The sequence below is a fragment of the Spermophilus citellus genome, assembly GCF_964194105.1.
Source record: "Spermophilus citellus genome assembly, chromosome: 2".
Taxonomy (NCBI): domain Eukaryota; kingdom Metazoa; phylum Chordata; class Mammalia; order Rodentia; family Sciuridae; genus Spermophilus; species Spermophilus citellus.
The window spans coordinates 240,150,462-240,163,579 of NC_138183.1; the positions used below are offsets into that span (position 1 = coordinate 240,150,462).

At 35.9% G+C, this 13,118-nt stretch overlaps 1 protein-coding gene across 2 annotated transcripts in view; it reads left to right on the forward strand.

Annotated features, from left to right (window-relative positions):
- The window catches only part of LOC308638592 (olfactory receptor 4C11-like), a gene marked incomplete at both ends in the record, with an annotated part of 413,029 nt that extends 406,291 nt beyond the window's left edge, over positions 1-6,738 (forward strand). The window contains one exon of one of the 2 annotated variants that reach the window (XM_081276219.1): positions 5,841-6,738. In XM_081276219.1, the coding sequence (XP_081132345.1) occupies positions 5,841-6,738 (898 nt within the window). Of the gene's footprint in view, positions 1-5,826 lie in introns of those variants that run through there. The other variant, XM_081276220.1, reaches the window with a different exon arrangement.
- Between the last annotated feature and the right edge of the window lie 6,380 nt (positions 6,739-13,118).

Below are 13,118 nucleotides of genomic sequence, written 5' to 3' on the forward strand. Positions count from 1 at the left end.
ATCCAAGTCATGTACAAGCACTGGACCTCTAATCTACACCTCCAGCCATGATGGAACATGTTTCAGAATAGGAATCTAAGAGAAGTTAAGAAATGTACCTACAGTCCCAGAAACACAAGCAATGGAGGTAGAATTCAATCACATGGTGTCTATTTGTATTTTCAACTTGGCTGAGAGTTTTGCCTACTCTTCAAAGAGTTTCAGTTTAAAGGAGAATGTCTTTGATAACTTTAGAGGTCTACAACTCAAGATGACTTTCAATGCATACTGGGAGGGAACTTTGGGTAAATGAAAGAGCAACTGTCCCTTAGGACAGACCAAGAGAACAGGAAAGCAACTTAATTTGCCTACTACCAGCTTTGGCTGTAATTAATTGGTTCATTGTTTGCTGTGGTCCTGGGTTAACTGTGGTAAGTAGTTCATTGAGCAAATTCTTCAGGGTTTTTGTGGGAAAGGGGGTGAGGTACTTCCACTCTGGAGGTTGGGCATTTGTGAGTTTTATGAAATATCTATAAGTACCTCATGGAGCAAAATGAGATGTGTAATACACAGCTTTTGCAAGAGAACATCTTGGAGTAAGGTAATTGATTGTATGAATACTTCTGGAACAGTGAGGCTATTTTTTTTTCTAGAAATTTTTAGAAAGGAGTAAGAAATTTTCTGCCAACATTTCAAGTCTTTTGGTAGAGTCTGATTTAGGACTTCTAGAAATATCTATGTCGATTATCTCCTCTGCCATAGATTCTGTAATGGAAAGCAAGAGTGGATGAATCTAAAGTATAATTTACAGGTTGTACACTTGCAGTACATGATTCATCTTCAAAGTAAACCAGTGTGGAAACAGAGAAAATTATGACCATCTTGTTAGATGCCATCCTTTTTTTACCAAGAAAAAAGGTAAGTTTTCAAACCCAGCTGAATTATTTTCTTTCCTTTTCTTCACATTCAGGACCAAGTCACTCTCATCTGAGTCCATCTCCTGAGGAATTTAAAATTCCATAAATATACATTTTCCCACTTGATGATGAAAAGTTTTCAGTATTTCATGTTCTTCCAGTTTCAGTGGCCTCTGCTTGACCCAGCAGTTTCTTAGGCTCAATTCCAATCGAGGATGAAGGGGGCAAGGTGTAGTGCCTAATACCTGCAGATCTCTCATTTGCAAAGTCTGAAGTCAGGACAAAAATAGGGATGCACACTGATTATATGCACTGATGCTGATGGTACTGAGTATCTTGATATTGATGACACTAGTGTGGGCTTTCTAGGATCTCTTGTCAGCCTTGCTTACTATGTCTTTTTGTGGTGTGAGGCATAACAGAAGAAGTGGAGGAGAGAGCAGCAAAACTCTTTGGTGAAATCTCAGAAGAATGCACTCTTTATCTGTGGTTCTTTGCTTACTTTGCATGTGGGATTGTCGCTCATCTCCCAATTCTGCCCTTTCAGACTCTTGTTCATAATAACATTTCTTTTTTTTTTTTTTTGTATTTTTGGCTTTGATTCCTCCTACTATTCTCTAAACTTTCTACTTCCTTTCACTAATATTTTTCAGACACACGTATAAAATGCTGGCCTCTTTGACCCATCCTAAAGATTGCATTCCTTTAATAACCAAGATATGTCCTGAACATTTACATGGTTTTATTTGCTACATGTTAATGGCTATTTGATCCTGTGCTGTCTCCACCAGCATGGATGGGATGTGATACTTCTCATGGCAGTAGTGATGGAGTGTTAGGAGATTTCCATGCAACAGAAAGGCTTGAGTTCTGATCCTGGGTCTTCTCTGATTGCTCTCTGCTAAACTCCATCTCCCAGGTTCTTCTAAAGTGTCCAAATTGAAACAGCACAAGACTGCCTTACAAGGCATAGTAAAATCAAATGAATGCCAAATGTCGAAGGAAAAGTGAGAGAAGGATATGCTGGAGATTACATGATTCAATGCACACACATTTTAACAGTGGAAGACTATCAATAAGAAACTTATGTGACTGGAGAACTCTGGGAGGGTTTTGCTGAGGAGATAAGTATTTTAATTATGTGCTCTATCCAAAGAGAAATGAAAGGTGGAGATTACGGGAGAGTAAAAGTCATCAGATACTGAGATATGGAAGATTCGGGGGATGAGACTGTGGGTATATTTATGAGGAAAGACATTTTCAGACATGGCTGAAACACTGATAAGAAGCATTGGAAGGTAAGGGACAAGTGTGACAGTGGTACAGGGGATGGGAGTTTGCAAGTCACAGCAAGTACCTTAACCTTTGTGTTTGAAAAACATAGCAATCGTTTTATTGTATGTATGAATGATTATATTTTTAAAGTGCCCACTTTCTCATTTAAAGGATAAGAAAGAGGAAAAAAGAAGGGGAGGATGTCAAAAGTGAGAAGATAAGATATTTGAATTGGAATCCTTTTTATTTAGACCATAGAATAGAATTCCCAGTTAGGGCCTGTAAGGATCCTGAAGGATGTTAGCAATGGCAACTTATAACATGGACATTTGTGAAACTCAGCATGAATTTCCATTGAATATGTGTTAATAATTCTCACAATAAAATCTCATATATGTATGTAGCAAAATCACTTTAGAATTTAAGTACAAAACACTATGCAAGAGGATAATATCCTGGCTTTAGTACTATAACATTCCTGTTAAAGCAGATGAAATTGAGTATATCCACAAGAAATCATTTAAAAAATAACTATGAATAAATGGCAGAAAGATCAATTGAGGGAAAGGAGCAGGGGTAGAGAGAGGGAAGAGGAAGGTACTGAAGTCTGAATTAGACGAGATGTATTATACGCTTATACAGTTATGTCACAATGGATTCTACTATCTTATGTAACTAAAAACCAATAAATAAAAGCTGATGAAGGATCTTAAATTTTATAATCCCTCACAGAGAATAGTTGAGAATGAGCACTTTTGATTCTTAAGAAAGGAAGTAGTAAGCTTAAGTTATAATGGATCGTATTTGGGATGTTTGCAGGCTGCACGCCAGTTTATTTTATTAGTGCCACAGTTAATTCACCACTTTGTGTTCCACCAAGTTTCCAAGTCAGATGTCTTAATGTGGACTCTGAATTTTTTTAAGAGATAGATTCTTTGTTATATATAAGTTCTTCAAAATCCCCCATCCAAAAACTGTTAAATCCATTAAACAACTGAGAAATTTTTGTTTTTATTTGATGAATAAATCATAATAAAAGCTGATCTCATGTGTAATGCCCTCAGATTTTATAGGTTACCAATGACAAGGTATCCAAACTTTATAACCTGGCTTTCATGAACTGTACCTAGAAAGACAGATTGCTTTCTACTATGTCTTTGGAGTCCAGATTACTAGAGATTTTGGGTCGATCCATTAGTTTAATATTTTTCCTACTCATTTCCATTAAAACTTGCTTTCTTTTCTCTCATCCCAAATTCCCACACTCCTCTGTTTTCCATCTCTCTGAATTGCACACTTTTCCACAATAAAAGGACTGTTTAGATGTTTTCTCTCATCATGGGTTTCCTAGTATTCAAGTTACTTTGAACTTTCAATTTATTTGCTTTTAGTACGTATTAAAAATATTAAGAGCTGTGATTCCTAGCTACAGATGACATCTACTTTTCTAATATCAGCCATAGAGTGGCTTAAAGGATTGATGAGTGTATCTACATTTATTTTAGAATTCATAGAAGTTGAAAAGAACAGATGAACATTTTTTCCCATTCCTCATAGCAATTATAGATAATTTTGATCCAGGGTTTTAAGCAAAAAAAAAAAAAAAAAAAAAAAAGAAGAATGGAAAATAAATACAAATTTTATAATATTTTGAAACAAAGAACTATGTTAAAGTGGGAAAACTGGTAGACTATATGAAATGAAAAAATCACAGAAAAAGAGAAATAAGAGAATATAGAACAAAATCAAAATTATAATACATAGTTGATAATTGTTATTTGTTACATTAATATACATTCATGTATAATATCAAAATGGCTAATAGTAATCTGACAAAGAAATTTAAGATGATCAGAAGGGAAATAATATCATGAAATAAATGTGCCCAAATGTAAATTTTATTGATGGAGATTATATGACTATACTGAAATATAAAAAAAAAATATTTCTGTTAGGCTATTGAGATTATAATGTCACAAAATAATACATTTTGGCATGCTTCTCAAGTGTTCTAAAAATAATCAATACTGAAACATAGTCCATATTTATACATAAAATAATGATACAGAGATATACACATATGCAAATAAACTTGTAAATGTCTCTGTAAGTAGATATTTTAAAAAGTAAAAACACTTATTTATGGGCAGTGGAGTTGTAGATTTAAATGATTTGGAATGAAAATATTTTACTCCAGTACTATGTGTTAAGCCAATGGTGCTCTATTATTAAGCTACATTCCAGCCATTTTAGTTTTTATTTTGAGAGAGGGTCTCACTAAGCTGCCCAGGCTGGCATTGAACTTGGAAACCCTCCTCAGCCTCATGACACACTAGAATTACAGATGTTAACTGTCATTCCCAGCAAGATTTCAATTTTTTTCTCAAATCTCTCTGTTTCCTTTGAATATTTCGTTATAATGTGATTTATTCTATAATAAATGTGTAGTGAGTAAACACAAAATTTTGAAAGCAGAGTTTATAATAAGTAGTAATAACAATGATTTTCTCTAGCATTTGTGCAATAATATTGCACTTGGAAATATATCATCATTATTTTTCCAACAAAGCCAAAGTAATATTTTTCAAAAATTTATACATTATCACACTGTAAAATGGGTAATTAAGCTATGTTAAGTATAAAAACACAGGAATAGTGATTATGATTTGGAATAATTTTATGTTGAAATTATGGACAAGTTTTAAAAATAATGTTTTAAAAAAATAATACCTTAGGGAATTAAGTATGTACATGTAAAAGGGGCAGATATGATTTTTATAAAGCATTTCCAAGATTATAGACATATGAGAAAATTTATTCTAGGTCAAAAATATAGGCAAAAGACCCTCAAAATTCTAATGAAATAATTTTTAAGTGTACAATCAAGAAAGTTTCTTTCTATTATGCCCCTTTAAGTTATTATCCAAGATCTTTGTAAAATTATGACCATCAGTGAACTGATTTCTTAAACCAAAATGCATTAATGAAAAGTAGTGAAAATTGATTTTTGGAGAATATATTTAATCCAAGATATTAAAGGGGAAGAACATAATATGGACACTAAAATGAGTGAAATTGACTGAGAAGAATTTTGTTGGGTAGGATTCTCCTTTATTAATAATGCTTAATTTTATAGAATAGTGTTTTAAGATTGCAAAATTCATATATAAAATGATGATACATTAAAGATCTGTGTAGATGTGTTTATATATGTAGTTATAAAACCTTTTTTAATTCTGAAAATGCAGAATAAGTTACGATGAGTACTGGAATTCCATTTTTGATATAGGAAGGCTGAGTTTCAAAAGAACCACACATCCAAGGAAAGAACAAATTCTACAGTTATCCATTTAGGTAAGAATCAACATATTTGAAGGACATATATGTTTTATTTCCCAAATGCAAAAAAAAAAATTAATTCAGCCCAATGAGTTTCTGAGTCAATAGAGAAATCTAGAAGAGTCAAGGGCAGCACAATCTTAAACGATGCTAAGGGATTTTGTCTCACCACAAATGAAATGGAGGTAACAGTACATGCTGGAACTGAAGAGTTTGTAGATCAGCACACTGATCTTTTAAAGATGTCAGTTATTTTCTTCTCTGTGCAGGTTAAACATTTGTCAACTGCATGCTGCCCACAGGCACTGACAGGGTGATGCATAACGGCAGCGTGACTGAATTCATTCTGTTTGGCCTGACACAAGACCCTGCCAAGCAGAAGGCAATATTTGGGATCTTCTTGATTCTTTACCTCATGACCCTGTTGGGGAACTTTCTCATTGTGGTGACCATTAAAACAAGCCAGACCCTTGGAAGTCCCATGTACTATTTCCTCTTCTACCTGTCATTTGCAGATGCTTGCTTCTCTACAACCACAGCCCCCAGACTGATTGTGGATGCCCTTTCTCAGAAGAAGACCATTTCCTACAACGAGTGCATGACTCAAGTTTTTGCAGCCCATTTCTTTGGCTGCATGGAGATATTTGTGCTCATCCTCATGGCCTTTGATCGCTATGTAGCCATTTGTAAGCCCCTGCGATACACAACCATCATGAGCCAGCATGTCTGTGGTGTGTTGGTGATTCTGGCCTGGGTGGGATCTTGCATTCATTCCTCAGCACAGATTTTCCTGGCTTTGAGATTGCCCTTCTGTGGCCCCAATGTGATTGATCACTATTTCTGTGATTTGCAGCCCTTGTTGAAACTTGCCTGCATGGACACTTATGTGATAAATTTGCTAGTTGTTTCTAACAGTGGGGTCATATGCATGGTGAGTTTCATAATCTTACTTATCTCCTATGTTGTCATCCTGTACTCTCTGAGAAACCACAGTGCAGAAGGAAGGCGGAAAGCTCTTTCCACATGCACCTCCCACTTTATTGTTGTGGTCATATTTTTTGGTCCTTGTATATTTATATACACTCGTCCTCCAACCACCTTTCCAATAGACAAGATGGTGGCTGTGTTTTATACAATTGGGACACCTTTACTGAATCCACTGATCTATACCCTAAGGAATGCAGAAGTGAAAAATGCCATGAAAAAATTATGGTGTAGCAAAGTATAACTTTAAATTGACAAATGACACATAAGGATCCTAATGTACACTCTCTGAATGGTTTAGTCTTTATGCATGGACTAGAAAAATAAAATATTAATGATAAATAATCAAGATCTCTGTGTATGTGTGTGTGTGTGTGTGTGTGTGTGTGTGTGTGTGTGTGTGTAATCTCATCCCATCCTCTGGAATACGTGTATTATACCTGACTAATCACAGAATGATTGTGATGTACATTTGTCTATACTAACACTTTTCCCCAGATTTATTGTAGTCCCTTTGAATGTGGTCATAAGAGCAATCCGTAAGAAACTGAACAGAACTAAAGTTATTATCTTGCCCACCTAAGGATTAGAGAAAATGCTTCTAGAAAATGCTACTCTGGAAATCTGCCTGTTTCACTAAGGATGTGTACAGTGATACATGCTCAAACTCCTATAAAAACATGAAAGTCCAAAGGAAACCTAGGCCCTGCCTGGGGAGCGTCTAAAAGTTCTGGGAAAGGAGAGGGAGGAGGAGCTCACTATTTGAATGAGATCGGCCACAACAATCATCCTGTCTGCTGGGCTGGGGGCATCTTTCACATTGCTCTTCACAAAAGAGAGAGAGGAGTCCCTGAGAGGACTTGGCATCTGAAAGATGCCAAGGGAGCATGAAGATCTACATGTGGAAGAGTGAGAAGGTAAAATGAAAGTGTTGATTTTCCCCAGGTGGAAAGAAAGACCTTTATAGTACTTATATTTTATTAATCACATTGGACTATGTGAAAATACACAGGAAGAGATGGAGTTTCAGCATATGCCTATATCATTGACCTTGAGTAGCTTAGCTTGTCAGCTGTTGTGCTTATTTTAGGTGCCAGATATGAGTAAAGACCCATGTTTTTTTTTTCTTTCTCTCTTAATAGTTCCTTAAATTTTTAAATTCAGATATTCTGGTAATAAAGGTCCAGTTTAATGTTTCTCACCTTTGAACTTTTAGCTTTCTATAAAAGTGTTTTAAACACTTTTCAACTTGAAGTTTTTTTTTTTTTTCATTTTGAAGATTACCTAATCTCTGTTTGTAAGGCACACTCACTCCCACCCCACATTATAATCTCACAATCAAATATTGTTATTTTATTTCTGTACCTGAGCATAAGAGTCCAACCCTAGTGGTACCCAGAAGTATCACTGTAAGTGACTTGGGCTAACGAACGAAGAATATATATACTTTGTATGTATAAGGACATTCCTGTCAACTGAACATGAAAGTTCATTGTGTTCCACAAAGACTCCCAATAACTCTGACATAGGCAAGTGGTGACAGAGAAGCCTTTGATATCCGAAAGAGGATATCTGTCAGAGTACTCAGTCCCATACTCACAAGTGGCTAATTTGTTTATGCCATTTTCAGGTGAATATTCACAATTTGTATAATTTTAGACTTCCAATTCTGTTTTTAAACATCTGAATCTAGTCCTATGGAGGTTATATTTAAATGCAACTTCATCTTACAAAAGCAGGTCGTAATAAAATAAAACTTTTATTCTTGTGTCTCTCTGATGCATTCAACAACATAGTATGAAAGAATTTATTCAGTGTCTGAATGAAAATTCACAAAGTTTCATGAATTTTCTCATTGCTGTTAGATAGCACTGAGCTCCAATTTCCATAGGTGTTTAATAAGGCCTCTATCAGAAATTTAAATCCAATTCAAATGCATCCCTGCATCTGTGAACCATCTTCTATCCATTCACCCTCTCCCACAGCACAATAGGGTACCTATGGTTTACAACAACTAATTGCCTACTTCAGAATAGCTAATAGGATTTTTAATGATCCCAGATCAAAGGAATAATGAATATTTAAGTGTTACATATATATGTTGCAATGTTCTGATCATTAAATATATTGAAGTATCACTTTGTACCACATGGAATGCCATTGAATTATTATGTCCATTAAAAATGAAAAGACACAAAAATTTTAAAAAATAAGTTAAAATGCCCAATATATGTTATTTTTAAAGTTTTAAAAGTTCCTTCACTCTCCACCTTCAGCTGAGATCTGAGAACATTAAATAGGAAAACTGAATAGGGAAGTCTGAAGTTTGTTCAAAGAAGGGATAATTATTCAGGAGAGAGAAAAGTCTTATGTGTCTTGGTATTTTAATAAGCTGACTCACTTGTCTATGGATGTGCTAGATGTTAAAATTCTTTTTTTTCCTTTCTCTTTTGGGATTTTTTGAAAGTCTTTTCAAAATATCCTCCTTGGTATTTCAATTGTAGTTTCCTTGATGTAGAATGAAAATATCTATTCCTTTTGATTCTTGGTGACTCTTCCTTAGACCTTTAGAAAGGTGTGGACTTCATCATGATGTCTTGAGATCTGGTTCCTATAACACCTCCCATATCTGCCTTTGGCAGACCATGAATCTCTTACACTGAGAAATCCTAGCAACATACAAAAACTGTTAATATAGGTTGAAATCACCAGCAACCCTCACCTGATTTTTTTGTCAGCCACTGACTGTTTCTGCCTAGATGTTTCTGATCTCCTGGGACCAACAATTGGGAAGGTTCTATGCTCTCAGATCAATACACAAATGAGCGTGCGCGCGCGCACACACACACACATACACACACATAAAAAAAAGTGAGTGGCAGGCACATCTCCCCAAAGCTATTTTCAGAAATCATTTTCCCACTTAATACATTGACCAAGGGTTTATATTCTTTTCCTGGTTTTGCAAATTCATACCTTTATAAGGCCCTTTGGTAAGGAAATAGGCAGTGTGATCTGAATGTACTTTGTAATTTCATATTCATAATCTCTAGTCAAACTTTAAAATTTTACATATTAAAACATGGGAGATGTTGATTCATGAATGACTTGCATTTATTAACAGTGAACTTTGAGGAAATTTCATTGAAAAAGGGGCAGAACATATTTTTAATGCAATAAGCATTGCTTTGCCTGCACTGTAAAGATATATTTTAGAGACAAAGGTTTGTACACTTAAACTTATCTGAAAACAGAAAAAATCAATGCAAATTGAACAAGGACTAATTTTAGAAAAGGATAAAGAGGAAAGCAGAGGATTCGGTAGAGAAAAATGATGTGTGAAAATCAGTTTTCAACTGGGTTAGAGGAAGAAGTCAAAGTGATCTCATAAACTATCTAAGATAGCTCCAGTAAAGTCCTTTTGTGACCTTTATAGTGAAAAAGGCCATTTTTTTAGTTCCCCATTTCTACATTCAGTATTGAAGCTTCTAAAAAACAAACAAACAAAACAAACAAACAAACAAAAACACACTCAGGATTCAGGAAAGTACCATCACTAGAATGTGAACAGATAAAAGAAAAGTTTAATTTAGAAGTAATTTCAGCACCAGTCACTTTAAATAGCTAAGTGATAGAGGGCAGGTAGACCCAAGAGGGTGGCAGTTGTTAAGGGCATTCTGAGGCACATGCAGCCACCAGTCTTGTCCCCTTACTCCAACTTGTGGGTCAGAGAAAAACATCACCTTGGAAGACAGGTTAGGAGCTGAATAAACAGAACAGGGCTAAAGAATGACAAAAGTGTCTTGCCTCCTAAATGTACCCTGGCCTCCAGGCTTGTCTATGATATCAACATACTTTCTCAATTTCACCACAGGAAAACAGGGTTTGGTGTTTCACACAGCAAACTCCAGCTGTTTGAAGTGAATAAGTTTAATAGTAATGATGAGAACAAGTCATTGACAAAAACAGTCAAAAGGAGACAACCATGTTAGTGGGATGAAGATTGCAGAGGGTGAAAGCTCTAAAAGACAATGGATTGAATGAAATGATCCATGTAGAGAACAGAGAGAAGAGGTCACAAATGTAGGCTCTGTGGTGCCAATACACTTAAGTACTTGAAGCCCCAAAGAGAATGAAGACTATTGTTAGGGCTTTAAAATGATCCAAAGTTAAAACATTCTTCCAGGACACAGGTAGCTTTTCGGTGCTGTAGAAGACTTGAACAATACCTTTCCATGTTGTGAAAAGATTTTGTAGCAAGTTTCTCTTTTTCTCTTTTTTTTTTTCAATTTTTTTTAAAAATTATTTTATTGTTGGTTGTTCAAAACATTACATAGTTCTTATTATACCATATTTCACAGATTGATTCAAGTGGGTTATGAACTCCCATTTTTACCCCGTATACAGATTGCTGTGTCACATCAGTTACATTTCCATTGATTTACAAATTGCCTTTCTAGTGACTGATGTATTCTGCTGTCTATCCCATTCACCACTGTCCCCTCACCCCTCCCCTCCCCTCCCCTCCCCTACTCTCTCTCCATCCCCTCTACTATAAATCGTTTCTTCCACTTATATAATTTTTCTCCTACTCCTCCTTTCCTCTTATATGTAATTGTGTATAACCCTGAGGCTCACCTTCCAGTTCCATGCAATTTCCCTTAACTCTTACTTTCCCTCCCGCCTATCATCCCTGTTTAATGTTAATCTTCTTCTCCAGCTCTTCGTCTCTACCCTGTCCTTGGTTACTCCCCTTATATCAAAGAAGACATTTGACATTTGTTTTTTTAAGGATTGGCTAGCTTCACTTAGCATAATCTGCTCTAATGCCATCCATTTCCCTCCAAATTCTATGATTTTGTCATTTCTTATTGCAGAGTAATACTCCATTGTGTATAAATGCCACATTTTTTTTAATCCATTCATCTATTGAAGGGCTTCTAGGTTGGTTCCACAATCTTGCTATCGTGAATTGTGCTGCTATGAACATCGATATAGCAGTGTCCCTGTAGCATGCTCTTGTTAGGTCTTTAGGGAATAGACCGAGGAGGGGAATAGCTGGGTCAAATGGTGGTTCCATTCCCAACTTTCCAAGAAATCTCCATACTGCTTTCCAAATTGGCTGCACCATTTTGCAGTCCCACCAACAATGAACAAGTGTACCCATTTCCCCGCATCCTCGCCAGCACTTGTTGTTGTTGGATTTCTTAATGGCTGCCAATCTTACTGGAGTGAGATGGTATCTTAGGGTGGTTTTGATTTGCATTTCTCTGACTGCTAGAGATGGTGAGCATTTTTTCATGTACTTGTTGATTGATTGTATGTCCTCCTCTGAGAAGTGTCTGTTCAGGTCCTTGGCCCATTTGTTGATTGGGTTATTTGTTATCTTATTATCTAATTTTTTGAGTTCTTTGTATACTCTGGATATTAGGGCTCTATCTGAAGTGTGTGGGGTAAAGATTTGTTCCCAGGATGTAGGCTCCCTGTTTATCTCTCTTATTGTTTCTTTTGTTGAGAGAAAACTTCTTAGTTTGAGTAAGTCCCATTTGTTGATTCTGGTTGTTAACTCTTGCGCTATGGGTGTCCTATTGAGGAATTTGGGGCCTGACCCCACAGTATGTAGATCATAGTCGACTTTTTCTTCTATCAGACGCCGTGTCTCTGATTTAATATCGAGCTCCTTGATCCATTTTGAGTTAACTTTTGTGCATGGCGAGAGAAAGGGATTCAGTTTCATTTTGATGCAAATGGATTTCCAGTTTTCCCAGCACCATTTGTTGAAGATGCTATCCTTCCTCCATTGCATGCTTTTAGCCCCTTTATCAAATATAAGATAGTTGTAGTTTTGCGGATTGGTTACTGTGTCTTCTATTCTGTACCATTGGTCCACTCGCCTGTTTTGGTACCAGTACCATGCTGTTTTTGTTACTATTGCTCTGTAGTATAGTTTGAAGTCTGGTATCGCTATACCGCCTGATTCACACTTCCTGCTTAGCATTGTTTTTGCTATTCTGGGTCTTTTATTATTCCATATGAATTTCCTGATTGTTTTATCTATTTCTACAAGAAATGCTGTTGGGATTTTGATTGGGATAGCATTGAACTTATAGAGAACTTTTGGTAATATCGCCATTTTGATGATGTTAGTTCTGCCTATCCATGAGCAGGGTATATTTTTCCATCTTCTGAGGTCTTCTTCTATGTCTCTTTTTAGGGTTCTGTAGTTTTCATTGTATAGGTCTTTCACCTCTTTTGTTAGATTGATTCCCAGGTATTTTATTTTTTGGGGGGATATTGTGAATGGAGTAGTTGTCCTCATTTCTGTTTCAGAGGATTTGTCGCTGATATACAGGAATGCATTTGATTTATGCGTGTTGATTTTATATCCCGCCACTTTGCTGAATTCATTTATTAACTCTAATAGTTTCTTTGTAGACCCTTTTGGGTCTGTTAGGTATAGAATCATATCGTCTGCAAATAGTGATAATTTAAGTTCTTCTTTTCCTATTTTTATGCCTTTAATTTCTTTGGTCTGTCTAATTGCTCTGGCCAGTGTTTCGAGGACTATGTTGAACAGAAGTGGTGAGAGAGGGCATCCCTGTAACTCTGTACCAGTCACCCAAA